We start from the raw sequence: 20,943 nt of genomic DNA, 5'->3' as shown, positions 1-20,943 counted from the left end.
CTGTTTTTTTTTTCACCACCAGTCCTACTAGTCCAAAAAAGACAGACAGGAGGGAGGAGACTTTTAAAGCACTACTACGGTCTTTTAACCTTGTAACAAGCCACTCTTGATATTCTAAACCAGCCTTTGAGCCAATGTCAACCTGGGGATCCTGGCCCCAAGGGAGAGCTGTATTTACAGTTGGCTACATGTCTGTCTGTGGTTTGTATACACATCATGTATGAAGTGTGTGTCTAATTTACCTGCCACTTCCTAAAGAGGGCATGGTTTATAAATATCATCCAGTAGAGCTGAGGATTGGGGGGCTACAAAAGGCCATCATGATGCTCCCCATTGTTCACTTGAGTCACTGTCCTCCGGATTTCCCTGCCTGTCTCAGCCATGGTAAGTCACTGTTACTGTTACAGTACTTGTGTCGCCGAATGGACAAACCTCTCTCGAAGATGCTTTTGGAACACCGATGCATTAATGCATCAAATATTCTCAACGTTATCTGCACATTTATATTTGAATCTATTTTTATATTAGCCAAGTCAATGAAAAACTATTGTAAACTTAATGTTTCAATATGATAATAGCAAAAAGGTGTCGTTTTACATGTAAGCTGTTTCTTCTAAGACCTCAGTCGTTACCAATTAATTGAATTGTTCTGATTTTGAACTGATTCTAAATTGTGTGCCTTGTGTGTGTCTTGAATACGTCCTAGACTCATTTATAATAATAGTCGCATGGCAGCATCGATTCAAATAGCTTGTTATATTCTGAGAGCAACACCATCATATGACTTAGTATAAATTAGGCATAACGGTGTGTCTTTTCGTGTACATTTCATTTAAGTGGTTATTTTGCTCACATAGTGATATAACAGGCAGGCTAATGATGTAGTCTTGGTGCAATATACACGTAGTTGCGGTTTAATTAACCATTATCTACAGTGCAATGTAGCTTATTCATATAAACATATATCACTTATTTAACATATTTAATCTTATTTGTCTTAACCTGAAGGCCCCTAAGAAAGCCAAGAAGAGGACAGCGGAGGGAGCCAACTCCAACGTGTTCTCTATGTTTGAGCAGGCCCAGATCCAAGAGTTCAAGGAGGTGAGAGAAAGGGCATCCAGCTCACAGCTTGATGTTCTTTAGCATTTTACCATACCACTAATAAATCATCATTATTCTTGTTCAGTAACTATATTTATGAAGGTACAGCAGATCTATCATTGCCCCTTTGGCTTACATGCAGTACACACAGAGTATAGATAGATGAATACACATGCAAGTCATAATAATGGAACAATTCTGTCATCTTCATTCTTCATTGTCCAAATATGCCCACCTGTCTGTTGTGTGGTCCCTGGTATGAGTGCACTGAGGCCTGTGGTATGACAGTATGAGGCTGGCTGGTGCCCAGACACTCCAGGCCATGTCATCAGTGATTAGGCTTCAGATAAACTGCTGGCCATACCCTGAATGCCAGTCTAAACCCCGGGGACTGTCAGGTTATAAATACTAAAATGCACCCATCTATAAAGATTGAACTCGGAGGAGGAACAGTGAATGTGAAACTGATACGTTTTCATTCTGATGAGTGGCTTGAATGTTTTATTGTGTGTTGACGTCAGGCCTTCACCATCATGGACCAGAACCGGGATGGATTCATTGACAAGAATGACCTGAGGGACACCTTCGCTGCTCTGGGTGGGTTATGATCATATCACCTGAACTGAATCTATTACAAGTGTGAGTTGATATATGTTGTAATGACCAGTCCTCAAAGGCCTAATGAGAAATATAATATGAAATATCGTCACTGTCGGACAGAAACCTCGTATCTCAAGTTTCAAATTTGTATGTTTTTTCACCAAGTAAAGCCCTGCTCCATCACACAAGGCTGTCTCACAAAAGTAGTGAAAACATCCGATCTACAAGCACACAATGCCTCGCCATTGTGTGCTTGTAGATCTGCTATTTTCACTAGTTCATTTCTAAAATGATAAATGATCTTTACACCGTCACACAACAAAAAAATAAATCATGCTTTACAGCAGGGTTTTTCAAACTTTTTTGACTCAAGGCACCGCTGTAAAATAACTTTTTTCATCCACGGCACCCCTCAATTACACTGTTCATGTTTTTGATTCTTACATCATATATGCACATCTTTCCACCTGGGTACGGTAAGGCTATCTCACAGTGAAATATCTGTTTCCTTTATATTTGACGTTTAACCCAGCATCCCTAATCTGGGGGGAAGGTTCACCTAAAAATAGCTGATCTACAAGCTCACAACGTGACGCGTTGTGAGCTTGTAGATCTGCTATTTTTTGTTGGAGAGTTGGCCGTAGATGGAAAAAGAACTCATCAAGTACAGTCATCAAGCATAGTGAAGTGATATTGATGAATTCCAAATGTTTCATATGCTTCATATAACAGGGCGGCTGAATGTGAAGCAGGAAGAGATTGACGAAATGCTGAAAGAGGCCCCTGGCCCAATCAACTTCACCGTCTTCCTCACCATGTTTGGAGAGAAGCTGAAAGGTAAATGGACAAATAAATCTGTGGAGAAAATTAGAATGGTTCAGTTTGAAACCTCCAACACATTTACAGCATTTCCACAATGTGTGAACACATCTAGGTGCTGACCCAGAGGAGACCATCCTAAATGCTTTCAAAGTATTTGACCCTGAAGGGAAAGGAGTGCTTAGGAAGGACTAGTAAGTAGCCTGACACATTTCTCCCACACATGCTTGACTCATTCAAAGTATACTTTGTCTGCAGTGCAAAATATGATGTGCTCTAATAAGCCTGAAATGGTGATAATGTATCATCAACTGTATATAACGTATCACAATTTTTCTGTCCAGCGTAACACAGATGCTGACGACACAAGCAGACCGATTCACTCCTGAAGAAGTAAGTTCATTTATCACTTATTGATGTCTTATAATTAAGCCAGATTGCTCAGTGTGTGAGACGATCCAAATTATACAATAATGACCCCAGCTTAATTTACAGTACTCATACAACAAGAATTCCCCACAAAGACGATACATGCAGCTACACTGGATTTATTATTTGTGAGGCATTCTTCACACGATCAATGCGATTCTAATATCTGTGTTATTGATTAGATGGAGCAGATGTTCGCTGCCTTCCCCCCTGACGTAGCAGGGAACCTGGATTACAAGAACCTGGTTCATATCATTACCCATGGAGAAGAGAAGGACCAGGAGTAAGACACATCCAGCCTATCTGTGGCTTGACACCTGCCCCTTGCCTTTGAAGGCAATCTGGACTAGAACTTACTCATCTCTATTGTTTCTATATACTACAACTCCCTTACTGCCGTGTGCTGCTTCTCTGTAAGCCATCAGCCACGAGCCAAGAGGATGGACAGCATTTTGACAAAGCCTTGTACCATCATTTTCTACATTCACCCAAGACTGAATGGATTACTATGTTTTGTGATACCCCTTGTTCAATAAATCCAAAAGCATTTTTTTCATAGAGAATATCTATGTTTCTGCATGTTCACCTAATATATACATTTTGAAAATTGTAGGCAGTAGAAACACATCTATCCCTCTGATGTTTGGGACATTTCGTTCGGTGGAAGCGAAGGGGGCAGATCACCACGGTGTAGAGAATGTGATACTCTCTCTGCTGATACTAGAACAATAGGCTTAGTGGTAGAACACATGGGTATGCCCTCCCATATACTTCACATTCCATGTACAGTCATCAGTGTCTGCACTTAGGAGAATAGGGAATACATTAGTGTCCCTTGAAGATACATTCAGAACATGGAGGCCTTCTATGAGCATCCGTTGTGTTTGGGTGTGCATCTGCATGTATCAAATATTTGGCTTCCTAAAGAGAGGGCTTTAGTAAGACAAAGCCCTGTTGTTATTTTAGTGCAGTGATGATTTGAAGAGGGTAAGGTTACACTATGGGTTACTGCTCCAGACACATACAATAGGATGCTTCAAAGTGATCCTCGCCCATGCTTACCAACAGCATTCAGAGACCTTGGCAGGAGGGCGCAAATCCCTTGTTGTCCCGGCAAGAGGTTGCAGGGGGGGCAGTTTGATATGTCAGCCCCAGAGTAAAGCATTGTTTCTGGGAGGGAAAGGGCTGGAGGGGGCAGCAAGGGATAAGAGCCTGGATCAACTTTAGACATATGAGCACTCATCCCTCCTGTTTTAACAGTCTCTGGGAATAGATTATGGCCATTGACGGAGTGGAACACAAGGGAGAAATAGTACATTAACACCCTGACCTTAACTGTAGGCTACCTACACTAGTACTACAGTCATAGACCAATGATCATTCTCTTGGTATTCCTGCTGTTGCTGTGGTACAGTACAAATTGATTCTCATTAGTCATAAAGTTAATGTTTTCTTTTTTCTTCCTTTTAATTTTAAAAAGAGAAATATAATAAGAACAAAATGTTATGAGGACAGTGAATTTAGCACAATTCTGATTCTAAGAAACCACTGTACATTCCACTCTGAATATGAAAATATTATGGCAGTGTATCTATCCACACAAAAAGCAAAACATTCCACGTGTTGTACATTCACATGCAGACTCTGACTCCCGTTGGTAAGGATAACCTGTAATATCCACTTCCTCTACTAACTGTACTTGTACATGATTATTATCTGCGAAAGGGAGCTACAGTGTGTGCAGGCTTTAATTATCTGTTTTCAGCATCATTGATGCTAGACTGAAATATTTTCCTCCTTACGTGTGCTTTGAAGAGCCTTTGCTTGTAAGTTTACATGCAATTATGCTCGCCTGCACGCAATATTTATCGTCAATTAATGTCCGCCCCCACCATGTCTCATATGCTTATGTTGACGTGTTTCTTTTTTGTCATTTTTTAAATCTTTAGGTAAGTCTGAATAGTCAAATTACCTGGTACTCCCTGCGGTCGCTACTCGAGGGAGTGTTACTTGTTTATCAATGTATAACTCATGAAGTGTATGGATCCATTTGGCTAGATTTGTACACTCTCAGAGTTCGATTTAACACCTGTATAGAAGGATGGCTGTGTCTACAGTGTCTGATCAGCGAGACTTGGAGATGAAGCGCCACTTATTTTTGCAGAGGGGGCACATGGGGATTTAGTCTACTGTCTCTGCACCACATGCGCTCACACAAACTCTGCCAGTCCGAGATCTTCTCCCCTGTAACACAAAACATGGTTTAGGGGCCACAAATAACTGAGACCACTGTGTTAAAACACATTTTGAGATAATTTTGAATGTCGATTGCTCACTAAAGATTTACTTTAAATGTACATAAGGAGTAAAGGTAAGGGTATATCCTTTGTAATCCTACAAAGACTTCCAGATAATGAGAACAGTGAGAGAATCAAGATGACTAAACTCTTTTGACCTACTGTACTATAAGGCCTTCATGAGACATCATTACAATGTGCGCTACATTCTTTCATTCACACAAACATTCACACTTTCACACACCGACAGCAGTGGAAACCATTAAGGCACAAACCTGCTCAGTTCAGTGTCTTGCACAAGGACAGACTGTTGGCTCACAAGTTTCATTTTAACAGTACTCTGTTCAGAAGCACTGAAAAATGGGACGAGAATAAAGTGGATAAACTCTAAATCATATTAGTCTAATCCTAGCTTGCTGCTTAGCAGAAATGGAAATTCTATATATATATTTTTTTGGGATACGTTTTTATGAACGGAAATGACAGATGACATTCAAAGATTATGTAGGAGTTGTCTAGCTTGAGACTAGACTTTCGATTTAGTTTGACACTAACCCAGGGGGAGCCAGGGATAGAGGCAAATCAAAAAATCAAAGTCAGCACACAGGGCTCCCAGTCAGCCAGGAACCTTCCCATTCACAGGCGGCCACTCTGCCTCCTGAGCCACATTAGAACTTGTCTGTGCATTTATCCTTAGGTCAGCTACATTAAAGGGAGGGGTTTACCACCCACCAATATAAATTGTGACATTGTCGTCATTGATTTGAGTTGCTTGGATGCTGGGTCACAGTTCATCTTGGCAAAAAGGTCAACAAAGTACTGTACAGTAGGTCTTCTGCTGGCCAGACACCTCATGGTGTGTCGTTTCTCCAGGGAGTTGGCTAGGCTGTGAACCTAAATTGTAGTACAACACAAACAGCAATATAATTTATAAAACCGACCAGGCACCGCACACTTATTTCTTTCTAATGTGTCAAATCCATCAACCTGCTCATCAGGAGCAGTTAGTGGTTAAATGTGTCTTGCTTAAGGACGCCTCGACAACCCCGGGGGAGCTGGGAGACCTTCCAATTCCCAAGCGGTCACTCTTCCTCCTGAGTCTCCTGAGCTGTCCCCAATACATCACAACCTCTTGAAAAAGATGAAAGTTTCATCATGAAACGGTTGAAAATACTGTAGGAGAGAGAGGACTCACCTCAAGCTCTGCTCTATCAACTCAGCTGTCTCTTCCACAGCTCATATCTGCTGTTCTCCAGCTCCACGGGTATAATGCTGGAGCAGAAACATACAAATGCATGTGAATGGAATCAATAACACCAATACATGCTATACATTGCTGTAACGGCTTGTGTTTGTGAGTGTCCTTCACATCATACGTGTACAGTTTGTTGATGCTGTTGTTTCTTTCTGGAGTAGGTCACACTCTCTGGAACAGCTGAGCTGAGCCTTTATCCAAGGCGCTTTACAGAGATTTTGCATTACATTCACCCATTCACACGCACATTCATACACCGATGGCAGAGGAAAACATGCAAGGTTCACCGGGAGCAACTAGGGGTTCAGACTCTTGCTCAAGGACTTTTCGATACTAACACTGGGGGAGCCCAGGATCAAACTGGGAACCCTCCGTTGTTCTAAGATTTCAACTCTACCCCTGAGCCACAACCACCCCTCTGGGGTCTGGGAAGCAAAGGGGGTGTGGTCAGACTGCACGGTGCATGGGTTACTGGGGACAGTTACACCCCTCAGGTGGGGGCTGCGTAGCAATGTGGCTGAGAACGAAGGGCTTCCCAACATGCCTTGGGGTGCACACACACTTATTGTTCTATAATTGGTGTTTGGGGGAAATCATTAATGAACCATTATGATAGTTCCTGCCCATGTTTCTGTTTGGCTCTGGAAAGTTTTCATTGTTCTTCATAGATATAGACAATGCCAAGAGTTGTTGTCTTAATTCTTCACCACTAACTAAAGTAGGCTATAAGTTGGAGTTTTGCTGAAGAGGATTGATAGGGCCTGAGAGATTGTGGTTGTAGGCTATACGGAAGGAAGGACAACATTCAAAAGTATTCAATCGTATTTTATTTTTTTAACCTTGATATTATTTTGGCTCCATTCTATATGCTAAAACTAGAAAATAGTTTTGTAATATAAAATTGGATGTCAATGTCAAGCTCCCCTGTAACACAAAACATGGTAGAGGAGCATGCTTTTGCCCTTAAAGGTTCTGGTTTGATCCCCCGATCTGGCAGTCAAAATCTAGGAGAGGAAGTGATTAACAAGGTTAAGTGGCCGACAGTAAAGACAATGGTTGTACCATGAATGTGTGTATATAAGCAGGGCTTTGCTGAAAAGGCCCCAGGGCCCACTTGAGGAAAAATACATCATTACTGTGTAACTTGGATGTCAGATATAACTTGACCACAATACACCACTGCCCTCTAGTGGTCATTCTGGTGAATAAAAAGGCCAGGTGCGGTATTTTACAGAAGGTAAGCACTAAGCACAGGTCTCAAACATTTTCATGTCAAGGACCCCCAATTGATAGACCTATGTTGTAGGCCTTGGACCTACATCTAATAACATAATAATGTTGTAGGCTACCAGGGACGGACCCCCTTAAGATTAGGCCTATTCCAGAACTGTTACATTTTTTAAAGTTCAAAAATTGCAGATCTACAAGACCATTATGTTTTGTGACTTGTGAACTTGATAGTTTCAAAGTATAAAATAGGGTTAACATGGTTAAACTGATTTTGATGTTATAATTAACTAGTTTTGCTGGGGAACCCCCTGGAACTGAGGAACTCCCCAAGGACACATGGGAGTTCTCCGTACCCCACTTTGAGAACCATGTGTGGGTCAGTCAGGAGGTGATGATTGATAATCCTCCATGTGATGTTTTTTCTCCTGAACAATGCCTTTGTTTCAAACTTGTCTCGTTTGCTCACAGCACCATGGCATGCAGTTGGTCATGCCAAGAAGCATGGGCTAGTTTGTCAAACTATTGGACTAGTCTAGTCTCCCCAACTCTCAATGGTGCGTCTGGAATATTTGTTCTTTGTAGGCCTACTCTTCTTTGGTACTGATTACATATAACTCCTTAAAAAAGTAATATTATATTACTTATTACTTCAAGAGTAATATATTACATATTATTATACTCCCCCCCCCATGTATGTAGGCCTACCTACCTACCATATAAGATGTAGGCCTATACAACACAATCTGTTTAGCCAGCTCCTTTTAGAACTGAATCAATTTTTTGGGGGAATAATAATTAATAAGGACGTGCATTGCATAAGCTGTAAAATATAGCAGCAATCTCTCTTGAACTTTTAAACAAACTGTTTTGATATTTGTAATAATGTTATGTATTACTAGTAACTAGTTACTGACCAACACTGGTTATTTAGTGTAATTTAGAACAGTGGTTCTCAGAGTGGATTCCAGGGACTCTCATGCATGGGTTCCTTCAGGGGGGGGTATAAATTGACTCTTACAAGTCTGTAACTCTGACAGTGTACAAATGGAACCAATTGAACCCTTACGGGTCCATTTAGTTCCATCTGTACATTGTCAGACTAGTTAAGGGGAGACCTTGAAATGTGAAAGTTTGAGAAACACTGATTTAGAAAGAGCTACATTTTGTTGAAGTTGGACCAGTTTTTGTCCAGAAATGTCGCTGCGCAGTACGGCCGCTAGATGTCGCCTCGTCCTCAGTCATCACAGACAGACTGGACGATGATGTGTAAACTTGTTGGAGGCTCCAGATGGGGGCGAGCTGTGTGTCTGATGACGGATCCGTTTCATCGAGGAGAGAGTAGGGAACTTGAAAACTTAAACCGCATTCAGTGGAGAGCAGAGATCTGGTGGGATTTGGGATCTGCTTGCTTTTACTAGAGCCAAACAAGCGGCCACCAGTCAGCCCAAGTGTTCCCAGTAAGAACACACCAGAGCCCGGGTTCCCTCTCTCCTTGAGACGATTTCCGGTGCCAACCATGGATGATTTAGGTAAGTTCGCATATAATATCATTTGATTTCCTAACATGATCCTGAATGATCCACAAAATGTCTCGCGTTTTTGGACACACACACACGGGCATGCTGCTGCTTGCTTGCTAGCTGTGGGGGTTTTAAAGCAGCCCGAGCCTTCACGGCAGCTTTAGTTTGACAACATAACATAAGGTAAATAAATCCAGGTTGGTTGGTTCGACCACAACATGGATAGATAGTAATGGTTCTGTGGACAAACAGGCCCTGCAATGCATGCGGACTGACTGAGGCTGAGCGACGCATCAGAGAGAGAGAGAGGAACCTCATTAGATAATTAGCTTGCTGTTTTCTTCCCCCAACATCAAACATCTCTAATGAAGTGAGACTGCTTTGCTTTGAGGTTGAGGACGTAACGTGACGTGTGCTTGTTTTCCGTGTCTGTGCTTGTATCAGAGTAGTAGTAGGCTAATGTAACTGACCGTTGGGATTTCCTGCTGCAAAAAACAACAACTGATACTTGTGGTTTTGTTTTGTGTGAAGTTATTCCCTTTCTCTCTCTTGAGACCGTTCAGCCATTATGGCAGTGTTGGGGGAAAAGTACTCATATGTTTTTACTTGAGTAAAAGTATCAATAATGCAATGTAGAAATCCTGTTACAGTTACAAGTAAAAGTCCGGAATGAAAAAAGTACAAAAGTATTTGTATAAAAATGTACTTAAAAGTATCAAAAGTAAAAGTACTCATTATGCAGCATGTCCCATTTACCAAGTTTTCAAATGTGTTATAAATCTTTTGGAAATAGCAGATCTGCTATTTTCAAATGGCCGGAAATGTATAATATAGGTTTGAAGTGGTTAATGTATGGTCTGTACTAGTAATAATCAATCTACAAAGTAACTAGTAGTAGTAACCAAGTTTTCAAATTTAGTGGAGTGTGTAAAAGTAGAATATTTGAATTGGATCCGAGTTGTACTGTGGAGTAGACCTAGAAGTAAAAGTACAGAAAATTGGAAATACTCAAGTAAAGTACAAATAGGATACCTCAAAATTGTATTGAGTACAGTACTTAAGTAGTTACCTTACACTACTGGTTCCTGCTGCAGCTGTACAAAATTGATACCTGTGTTTGGTTTTGTGTGAAGTTGGTCTTCATTCTCTTGAGACCGTTCTTGATGAATTCCCCCGGATAGATTTGGGAATGAAACTGCTGCCATTATGGCTGCAGAAGATATTCCTAGTACTACTACTGATGTGACAGACCCCTGCTGTCCAACAGTGGTTTACTGTTGTTGTGTTCCTGCCTGCAGGAATAAATAAGACATTCCACAACACAATGGCTTATGGCTCACTTCACTTGTAGTTGAAATGAATGGCCTCAGGCTAGAAGTTGTGTAGACTAGAGAAATGGTGCCTGTAGCTCTGCACATTACTGACGTGTTATTACACATGTTAACTACTAGGTCTCCATTCTAGTCACTTGCTTGTCAAACCACAACCAAAATAATGGAGGTAATGGGTAAAAGTATCACTAAAGCCGCATTGCTTCAATGTCCTTTTCATTCTGATATTTGGCAGTGAATGTATGGACTATTGTGGGGTCTAATAATTGCACACCCCATAGATTTTTCATTACGTTTTCTTCTGAATAGTAAAGACAAGCCGCTATGAAGTGCCTCTCACTTCAAAGATAGCGCACCCTTCTTGTTTGGGTGAGGAGGAGGACTCCCTCCCTGGCAACTGTAAGGTTAAGTTTAGTCAGACATCCGTGAAACGCAACTAAGGGGTCATGTTCATATGGCGCTAAACATGCAGCGGGCAGAATACATTCGTACAGTCAAAGATGATAGATGTGCAGCAAAAGTCAGCCAAAGGGGACTGCCACCACGTGAACTGCATTGAGACTGAAATCGCCATGTTGTTTATCTTTTGCTGCCAAGGACAGATTTTCAGGTGTCTCATGATGTGATAGCAGTTCTGACCATGTAATAAACCAAAGCTACGTGCTATTACAGATGCTTTTACATGTAGCTGATATTAAGAAGAGCGTGTTAGCCCAGTAGGTGCCCATACACTGTAGTGTAGATAGCTGCTTCTTTACAGGGTGCAGTCCAACAGAACAGTGATTTGCCAAGTGCTAACCAATCTGCTAATAGAAAAATAAAATACACTATCCAATTTAATGTAGTTTAAATGGAAACCTAGCCAAACTCTGGTTAAAAACTTTATTCAGTGGAAGTATTTTAGAGACTGAGCCAAGAATATTTGTCATTCTATACCCAGTCAATATTTATGGATACCTTCTCAACTTACATACTGCAAAGGGCTTTCCTTAAGGTAGGCACTTAAAAAAGGGAGTTGCACAAGCCAGCGTAACTTCCATACCATGGGGTAGTAAATTCTAGGAGTGACGTGAGTTTGGAATAAACTTGTCACGATAGGGCATATTACAAGCACAAAATCTTTGCTGCTCTATTGCTCAATGATGTGCAGAATTGGGTTTCTTTGGTTTTGGGGGAGAAAAAGGATGACCCAGATGCTGTCAATGACATGGTGTGTAGATGAAAGTGAGATATGGATCCATCCACCCCAGGCCAAAGGAGAAGAATGCAGCCTATATATGTATTTTTAGCTGCCAGAGAGTCCTCCTCAAGTGCTGAGCCAGCAACACCTTGACCCCCATCTACTCACCTCTTGGTGTCTCTCTCTCTCTGCCTCACTGCCCCAAACCCCCTGCCCTCTACCATACTTATCTAGTTCTTTCTCGCACTTTCCTTCTGTCAGAACGGTCAGACATGTCTTGCAGTATCGGATTGTCTGCGTGGTGTGTTCACTTCAGGTCACTTTCTCCCTTCCGTAAGTGCGGAGTGGACACACACACACACACACACACACACACACACACACACACACACACACACACACACAAACACACAAGACTTTGTTAGTTACCTATTTATGGATGAAACGATCGATTATCTTCTTAGAGATTATTATATTGATGGTTTTCTATTTTTGGATATAGAAATCGAGAACCATGTTTTTTTTTTTTGCAATTATTTGATTTATATGCATCAGCGAATCAACCAAAAAAAATAGACTAAATCCATTAGTCTGATTAATCACTTGAACCGTATTTTATACTTGATTGTACAATGGTGTCATCGCTAAAATAGCAAGCAGATCTACAAGATATACGACGTGTTGTGAGCTTGTAGTTCTGCTATTCTTGCTATTTTTTAAAGTAATAATTAGTTGAATTGATTCGTTGAATTTAACTGTTGGATTCGATGGCCTAGGGACCTGGGCGCAGGCAAGTCATTTGGGATTGGGCCACACATCACATGCAAGGATTGGTCCTCAGCCAAACTGTATATCGTCTGTACAGTACCCACTGCATTGCCCCACCCACCCTCTCTCTCTTCTCCGTCCATACAGCACCATTCCTGTGGCGCACCACATGGGAAGCTGGAGGCTGTGATCTATTGACAGACTGAAAGCTGACTGAGTTAGTGGGAGAGCTGATTAGCCGTGGCAAGATTTGGATACAAGCCACGTTGTACTGCTCGTTTGACTCTTTGGCCATAGAGGCTGTGTCAGAAGAAGTAGGCTACATGTTGGAATTTTGATATAGAGTTTGCTCTCTACATCAGGGGTCTTCAACGTTTTCTGGCCAAGGACCCCTAAGCTGAGAGAGAGATGAAGCAGGGACGTCCAGATTCCATAGTTTCATTGTTTGACAGCACAATTATCAGTGTATTTTGGATTCATTTCAATTTGTGTTATCAGATACTGTATGTAATCACTTGAACCGTCAATACTTAATAAACTTGACCTTTCACTCTGTTCTTAGTGTGCTCTTCTTCCCCCTCTACACCAGAACTCTTTGCCAAAAATAGCCGATCTACAAGCTCACAAAGTACGAGGCGTTTTGAGCTTGTAGATCTGCTATTTTTGGCTAAAGTTCTCAGAATATGGACGTTAGGGTTCAAGTGGTTAATATAAAAAAGGAGAAAAAAAGTTTCTATCACACAAAGATTTGAAGGACCCTCTGTAGTAACTCTAGTGAAAACAGCAGATCTACAAGCTCACAACGAGGTGCAAAGCAACGCGTTGTGAACGTTGTGTGTGCATTGACCTCCTCCTCAGAGTTATTTGGGCTGCCAAGCACCCCTCTGCCCCTCCCTGCTTCATTGCACTGGGCTTGCACCAACAAGACCTGCATATCAAATAAACTCCTAAGTTATGCTTCTTTCACTGACTTCCCTCAGTCTCAACTAAGTCTGTCTCTTGAGCCTCACTTTAAAATTTCTCTCTGTGGATATTTCTCTCTCTCACTCTCTCTCCTCTCTTCAAAGTGTTCCATACCGTCAGTTTAAGTAAGATCATAAAGCCTGAAGTGAGTCCTTCGACTCTCGCTGGCAGCTTGGCAGCTAAAAGCCCCAGTATTTGAAGTGTCATTCAGTCAGTGGCAGAAGTAGGCGATGTGCTCCAAATGAGAGCTGATGTAGCCATCTGTGTTGTAGATCGTTCTTTCTTGACGTTGGCATTTACTTTTTGTTCTCTACTAATTTTAAATATGTGGACATTTACACGTTTGTGTACACGAGTCAGTCATTTGAGAGGGTTGACATCTGTGTCTCACGGTAGTTTTCCCATTCTTAACGAGAGCCAGCAGCGCACATGGAATAGAGAGATGACAATAACCTGTGGAAAGATGAGTCATTCAGTCTCTCTGTATCTGTCTTTGTCTGTCTGTCTGTCTGTCTCTCTGTCCGTCTCTCTCTCTCTGATGACAGCCCATCCTTTCCGTGTGTGCGTGTGCGTGCGCGTGCATGTGCCAGCCTGCATGTGTCGTGTTGGACCCCCTTGGGAGCTTGGTTTCACCAATATATCGTCACTCTCGGACAGAAACCTTGAATCTCCAAGTTTCAAATGTGTATGTTTTTTCGTAAAGAAAATTATGCATTTCTGCATAGGGGATAAAGTTGTGGAATAATTATGACACTCTGCATTTGAATCAAACACGTCTGTATTTAGAATTTGAAAAGGCAGAGGCTAGATTAGAATAATGAAATACTGAATTTTACATGAAAAGTGGAAACAAAACATATTCGTTCCTTTTTTTTCTCAGTCACTATCTACCACTGAGAAACAGGTATATCGGTGACCGAGGTTCCTCTTATTAAGAATATACAATGTGACTGAACTTCCTCATAAGCATGTGAATATGTACTGTATGTACTGAGGGAGGGTGTTGCTGTTACTACATGTCATCTTTTCGACACCCGACTCTAACCCTCACCCTAACCCTAACCTCCATGGAGTGAGTCGCTAACCCTCCGGTCGAAATGATGGTCGTTCGAAAGAGCACGATTTCCCCATGTACTGATCAGTTCAACGTCCATGCACTGAATTATAGAATCTGCAAGCTCTAGGCCCCTGGAGGAGAGAAAGAAAAACCCTCAAGTCTAGGGTTTGTCCATCTGTCTGAATGTATTTGCTAATAGGCTTTGAAGCATATGGTGCACACACACACACACACACACACACACACACACACACACACACACACACACACACACACACACACACACACACACACACACACACACACACACACACACACACACACACACACACACACACATACTGTTGTACATGCTCCAACTCGCAGGCTGCTGGTGCTGACGGTTAGTTTGGAAGGGGAAGCTGCCTAAAACGGCCACAGCGTTGCTCAAAGCTGAACACCATCTCACATGCAGAGAGTCCAACATTACATTGCATCGCCTTATATGGAACAACCCTCTTAATGTTTATGTTTGTTTAGTGGCTTGATTAATTATAGATTTGATGAGTAAGAGACTGGCAGCTAGGCCTGCTATCGAACATTTTCATATGGAAGCCATTTTACGCATACATCTTATACTGGGGGGGGGGGGGGGGGTCAGAGAGAGTTATGATGTATGTGGCTAAGTGCAACATGGCAACCATGTGAAAATGATCAATGAGGGAAGTCATCAAGTGAAGGCATAACCTCTTATGAAAAGGCTGATATATTAATCCTTAAAGGGACATTGTGCCGTTTTTTATTTGACCTAAATCCTGTTGTTCTGATGTGAGGAGGTCATATATAATGTGCGTATATACTAGTGTGGGGAGAATTCCCTTTGTCTTTTGTGAATTTCTACTGAGAAATACGGAAGTGCATGCTGCATACACGCACTCTGGCGTCGTTTCGTGTCATTGGGCATCGCATTGGATATCACGAGCAATGCACGTCCTACTGTACATCTACCAACTCACCATGTTTCCATGTTGCCATGCATTGTTGTGAGCTTGTAGATCTGTTATTCTTGCCTATTATGACATTCCCATAATGGGGACGCTAGTGTTCAGGTGGTTAAAGATTGAGACTATGTAGACTGGGTAATTAAATAAATGGCTCTGGATGCGGTCACACTTGTACTGTAAAGATGGATGTGTGCTAGTTTTCATTTGTACTTTTGGTTCCCAGCCAAGTTCAATGAAGCCTTTTCACTGACCAGACCATCCTCTAACCAGCTGGAGAGAGAAGGGGAAATATTGCCAGTGACCTGTGTTTCAGTAGCAGTGACAAAGATGCTGAATGCTGCAGGCCATGGTCTTAGTCATGAGATGTTGCCTTGTCGACATGACTCATGTCAGTCAGTCATGTTGGTTTTCTGAACGGAAGTGAAATGATTTATATGAAATTGTTCCACTGTGTCAAGGTAATTTCAGGGTTTCTGGAACAATCTTTTTAGCATTTAAGCAACTCTGTTGGTCTGCCTATACTGTATGTCGGGCCCAAAATCTTGAGAGGTCTGCGCAGTGCGCAGCTTATCACAAGTTATCCTTACTCAGGGCATATGACATTAAGGCTTGTCCTGTTGTCTGGGACAACTAATACATCTTTATGGACAAGCTCATTAAAAGCTAAACTCCGTTGGACAAGTGGCTCTTGGTTTCACTTTCTCTGTGACTCTCCTTGCAGCTTTGTGCTGTATGCAGAATATGGACTGCCAATACTATGGAGTGGAAGGTGGAGGGGGCCAAAGGGGATCTTATTTATTTGTCAAATAAAAAAACAGAAAAATAAATGACTGTGAAATGGCTTTTTATCGGGACAAGTGACTTTTGTGCCCGGACAAGTGAATGGGAACTTTACTTGTCCAAAGGGCAAGTGCTTCAAAAAGTGAATGTCAAGCCCTGATACTGAAAATTGCCTATTTGTTGCATTGACTAGAGCTGTATTCAGCCTTCTATCACCTTGCTGTGTTGATGAATTCAGTTCCCTGTTGAACTCTCCATTTCTGCGAGTGTGGAAGCATCCCTGAGCGAGACACTTAAACCCTAACTGCTCCCCGGGCGCCGTGTTAATAGAGCCCTCTGCTCCTAATACACTGTAGTTAGGATGAATAAATGCAGGGGACACATTTAACATAGGCTATGTGCTAGGGATGGGACGATACGTGATATTCACGGTAATTGTATCGTGGAGATTTAATTTATCGTGATATCATCCTCCGTCATGCACTGGGATCAATTCACCCTTTATTTGCCGAGCTGCATATCCGGTACCATTTAAACCCTCTATAATTGGTAAAAGGTACTTATAATATACATACTTGATACAGTCTTTTTTCCACTCTCTATCAGATGTCTTTGCCAAAAAATAGCCGATCTACAAGCTCACGACACGTTGTGACGCGTTGTGAGCTTGTAGATCTGCCATTTTTTGGCAAATGTTCCGCCTCCAGGATAATGGATTTTGATTATGATTTGACACAATAATCGTGATATGAAATTTTCATATCGTTCCATTCCTACTATGTGCTGCTGATGTGCACCGACGAATACCTCAAAGGAGTGTGCACTAAATTATTACATTCACGTCCCTCTGCTTGGTTGACACTTGATTGACAGCTCAGTGCCATTTATCTAGTCTGGAAGCTCAAACGCAATGCTTACAAACAAGAAAGACTGTCCTACAAGGCTACTTTTGAAGCCAAAACCGTAGATTACTGCAGTTGAGGAAATGCACATAAATTAAATTAAATGTTGTGTTTTGATGACGGCTGGCCGTTTGGAAGAATGCACTGTACTTGCATTAAATATAATCTTTTAGATTGTGTTTCATTCTGTCTCTTCAATGCAATTTCGACTAGTACGGCTGGCCTCAAGTATTTGAATAGGTTATTCACATGAATCAACATGTTGGTAGTCAAATGATTGTAATATTTATTTTAAATATTGTAACCATTACACAGCTATGTCACGTGTGCACACAAAGTTGAAAAGGAGAGTATCTGCTTTCAATCAGGTGCAACTGCTGGCTGCTTGTGGATGTTCTGGCTAAGTATTGTGTGGCAGTGACTGTCTGGGGTTGTTGTCTCCTTTGGCTGAATGGCCATAGCCATTTTAAATGTGTCATCACCACTATGAACAAAAACTCTTCATAAGAACCATATTGTTGGCGTAGGTTAAGGCTAGTTCTTCAGACTAAAGATTCCAATCAAGTTGTAACTTGCAACCACTTGCAACAGAATTCCCCAAACTGTGGTATGCAACACTATAAAACTGGACAATCCACACGGGTGCCGAGCTGTTTCCATAGCAATGGTTGGTACTGTGACCCTCCGTGATAATGGGATAGAAACAACAGATAGACCCCGTGCTTAATAATGGACAGTGATGGTCAACATCAAGGTGGCAATCGGAGATTGGTTGCCGTTTCCATTACACGTCAACCTATTGATGTACTGTATACTTATAATAGCTATACACTCCCCCAGTCCCTTCCTTTTGCTCATTTGCTCATTCTATTTATCACTCCCTCAGTCCCTCCCGCTCTCGTGCATGTGGTAAAAAAGAAAAGACTGACCCACACATCACTAAGACTGTATGTATTTGGGTGTGAGAGTGAGAGACAGAGATTCATGTGAGCAACGTGTGTTTGTGTGATCAGAGATGATGAGTTGAAACTTGTTGCTTGCGAGTGGACCAGGTTGAATCTCTTGCATCACAACCAGCTGGCATAAGCCCACCTGCAACAGGCTACAAGTGGCTGCTACGATTCTCCTCTGCAATGTTCTGAAACAGTTTTGTTGCTTCTATCATTGGTCTGAAGCAAGTTTCACTATAGACAGTCATTAACAGAAGCCTAAGTTTCACATTCTCTTATGACTTGTCTTTCATTTAGTTACATTTGTAGTTGATCAAATGTATGCATGTAAACCTTTTTTATTTTCTTAAATGTCTCTCACCGCGCTAACATTGTTCCTGTGGAGTTGTCAGTGGAACAACCTTTTCTCTCAGCGGATATATCTTTATAATCTTCACCAGTAACAACCTTTGCTGTAATCTGAAGACACTTCTTCAGACCCCACCTCACCCCCCTTGCATTTCACTCTCCCTGTACCCCTTCCTGCCACCTTAACCGCCTCGATTGATGCTTGGTGATTACTTGCATTTGTTTTCCTAACCTCAATGTTAAGAATGCAATTTAGATGGCATGTTATTTAAACAGATGCCAGCAAGTTATTTGTTCACCTAGTAGTATCATATAGTTTCAAGTTACTGATTATTTCAATAGTTTGTTTAGACTGAACAACTAGATTCTTGGTTTGCCTGAGATCCTAGTTTCTTGAGGCACTACTTCCTCTGCATTAAATGTCTAAATGAATGCAAGAACAATGTTGGTGTAACTAAGATATTTGCTGAAAAATATGTTTTTGCATGCCTAGATTATCACCTACAATGCATCTCTCGTGAGCTGTCTTTTCATGGTTTTACACAATATAGCTGCCAGTGCAGCTTCCTGTTGTGTTGATTTGATTAGCTCTAACAGTCTTTGTTTCACTCTCTACCAAATCTCTATGCCAAAAAAAATAGCCGATCTACAAGCTCACAATGCGTTGCATTGCGACACGTTGTGAGCTTGTAGATCTGTGATTTTTATTGGCAAATGTTCTGCATTAATGGATGTTGGAGATATTTTGATTATCGCGATATCGTAAAATCGCAATTTCTTTAGTCACAATAATAATACTCATCATTCCATTCCTACTGCAGAGAACGTGTTCTCGCTGCAAAGACCTTTGATTTAAAGGCAAATAACTAAAAACTAAATTATTTTAATTTTTTTTTTTTTTTTTTTTTTGGGGGGGCAGGTCTTGAACTCATCAAGTACAATGCAAATCAGTTCTGTTTTACAAAGCATAGTGTAGTGATATTGATGAATTCCAGATGTTATCAGATTATTCTGCTGCACCCCTGGACTGGCATCACGGCACCCACTCTGGGAAACCCTGCACTAACAGACAGTTGGTATCGGTGCTGGCCTATTAGGAAAATAAAGCAAGGAAGACGACACAAAGAATCCCTTTGATGAGGCGGGTACGAGGAAGGGAGAAAGACTGAGCGTGTGCATGCGAGAGATGAGAGAGAGACTGAGCACAAGACTGTGTGGGTGTGTGTCCGTGCGTGCGAGTGCGTGTGCTTCTAAATGACAGAGTGCTTGGGTTTTAGTTGGATTTACAATCAGCGTGTGGCTCGTTAAAAAGAGCATCATTCAGAAAGCCTGATCTTCAGTTAACCTCAGTCAGCTTAATGACAACTCCATGATGACGCAGAGTGAGAATTGGCCTGCTACAGGTTTATAAGGGTAGTGTGTAGTCGTAAGGGTGTAGATCCCACACATGCACACGCACACACTCTCTCTCTGGCTCTCAAACAGCGCTGATTGTTTATCACTGGAATGATTTGGCTGGACGGAATGCGCTCCAGTCCAGACCCCTATCACTCCCTCCTGCTCCCTCCGTCCCTCCGCCCTCTCTGATTGTCCTGCCAGAGAGGGGGACAAAGAGTGTCCTGTCCCTGGTCCTATGACCCATACCAACCCCAGACATGCAAAGATCCAGCTGAGCGGGCCAGTGGTGGAACAGGGTGCGGCTGGGCAGTTAACCCAAAATATATCCAAACCGACATTTAGTAGTTTAATCAAATAAACGAGAAGCACCTTATGTATCAATACATCGAAATGTTGGGTAATCTACTAAATTGATTTATCTGATTAAGCGCTATATATTATACTTTTTTGCACAATGGTGAAAAAAATAGCTGTTGCATTGTGACACATTGTGAGCTGTATATCTGTTGTTTTCACTTAAATACGTTTTTGGTCATAATCATTCATTAATTGAGGAAAAGGTTTGAAATAATCGTGATATTGAGGATGTGGATGATTTTAATAATGCTATTTGTGCATTATTCTTTTGCTGTAAAACAATGTCCCACTGCTATCGGTTTCAGTAGACTAAATATGTGAGAGCATCTATCTTGTCATTTTTCATTTCACTTACACTTGCAACATTGTTGCATGCTAGAGCCCAAAATAACCACAGGAACAACCAAGCACGCAAACTATACGTGTGTGTTTCCTTTCTATGCGCTGTGATGTGGGGTAGATGAAGGTGCTGGCTGTTGGGGGGATTTATGAAGAAGAGACGCTGTTCTTTGACTGTGGTTCGTTTCTTCTAAATTCATATTTTGTTTTGTCTCTGTTGATTGATTGATTGATTAGAAATGTTGCATAGGAAAAGGTACAGTTTCATGACAGTACAGTTCACTGATACAAGGTCAACTAAAAGGAAACTCATGTAAAACAGGCTTATTTCCATTG

At 41.6% G+C, this 20,943-nt stretch overlaps 2 protein-coding genes across 3 annotated transcripts in view; both read left to right on the top strand.

Moving 5' to 3' along the window:
* Positions 1 to 1,011: 1,011 nt before the first annotated feature.
* LOC308287858 (myosin regulatory light chain 2, ventricular/cardiac muscle isoform) lies at positions 1,012 to 3,236 on the top strand (the record flags this gene model as incomplete). 2 transcript variants are annotated; one of them, XM_080729170.1, is made up of 6 exons in its annotated part: positions 1,012 to 1,101; positions 1,623 to 1,698; positions 2,434 to 2,538; positions 2,636 to 2,714; positions 2,865 to 2,913; positions 3,132 to 3,236. In XM_080729170.1, exons 1-6 carry the CDS (start codon positions 1,066 to 1,068, stop codon positions 3,234 to 3,236), a joined length of 450 nt encoding a protein of 149 aa, XP_080585296.1. In that variant the 5' UTR covers positions 1,012 to 1,065. The 2 variants fall into 2 exon arrangements, with proteins under 2 accessions (XP_080585296.1, XP_080585297.1); XM_080729171.1 differs by lacking the exon at positions 1,623 to 1,698 and having other exon boundaries at positions 1,015 to 1,132.
* Positions 3,237 to 9,065: 5,829 nt separating this feature from the next.
* The window catches only part of LOC308287855 (paxillin-like), a 51,775-nt gene continuing 39,897 nt past the window's right edge, over positions 9,066 to 20,943 (top strand). The window contains exon 1 of the mRNA XM_080729161.1: positions 9,066 to 9,260. Coding sequence (XP_080585287.1) covers positions 9,248 to 9,260 — 13 coding nt within the window. The 5' untranslated portion in view covers positions 9,066 to 9,247. The remainder of the gene's footprint in view (positions 9,261 to 20,943) is intronic.

The sequence above is a fragment of the Nannobrachium achirus genome (assembly GCF_963921795.1).
Source record: "Nannobrachium achirus genome assembly, chromosome: 6".
In the NCBI taxonomy this organism is placed as follows: Eukaryota; Metazoa; Chordata; class Actinopteri; order Myctophiformes; family Myctophidae; genus Nannobrachium; species Nannobrachium achirus.
This window is presented reverse-complemented; position numbering and strand designations above follow the sequence as displayed.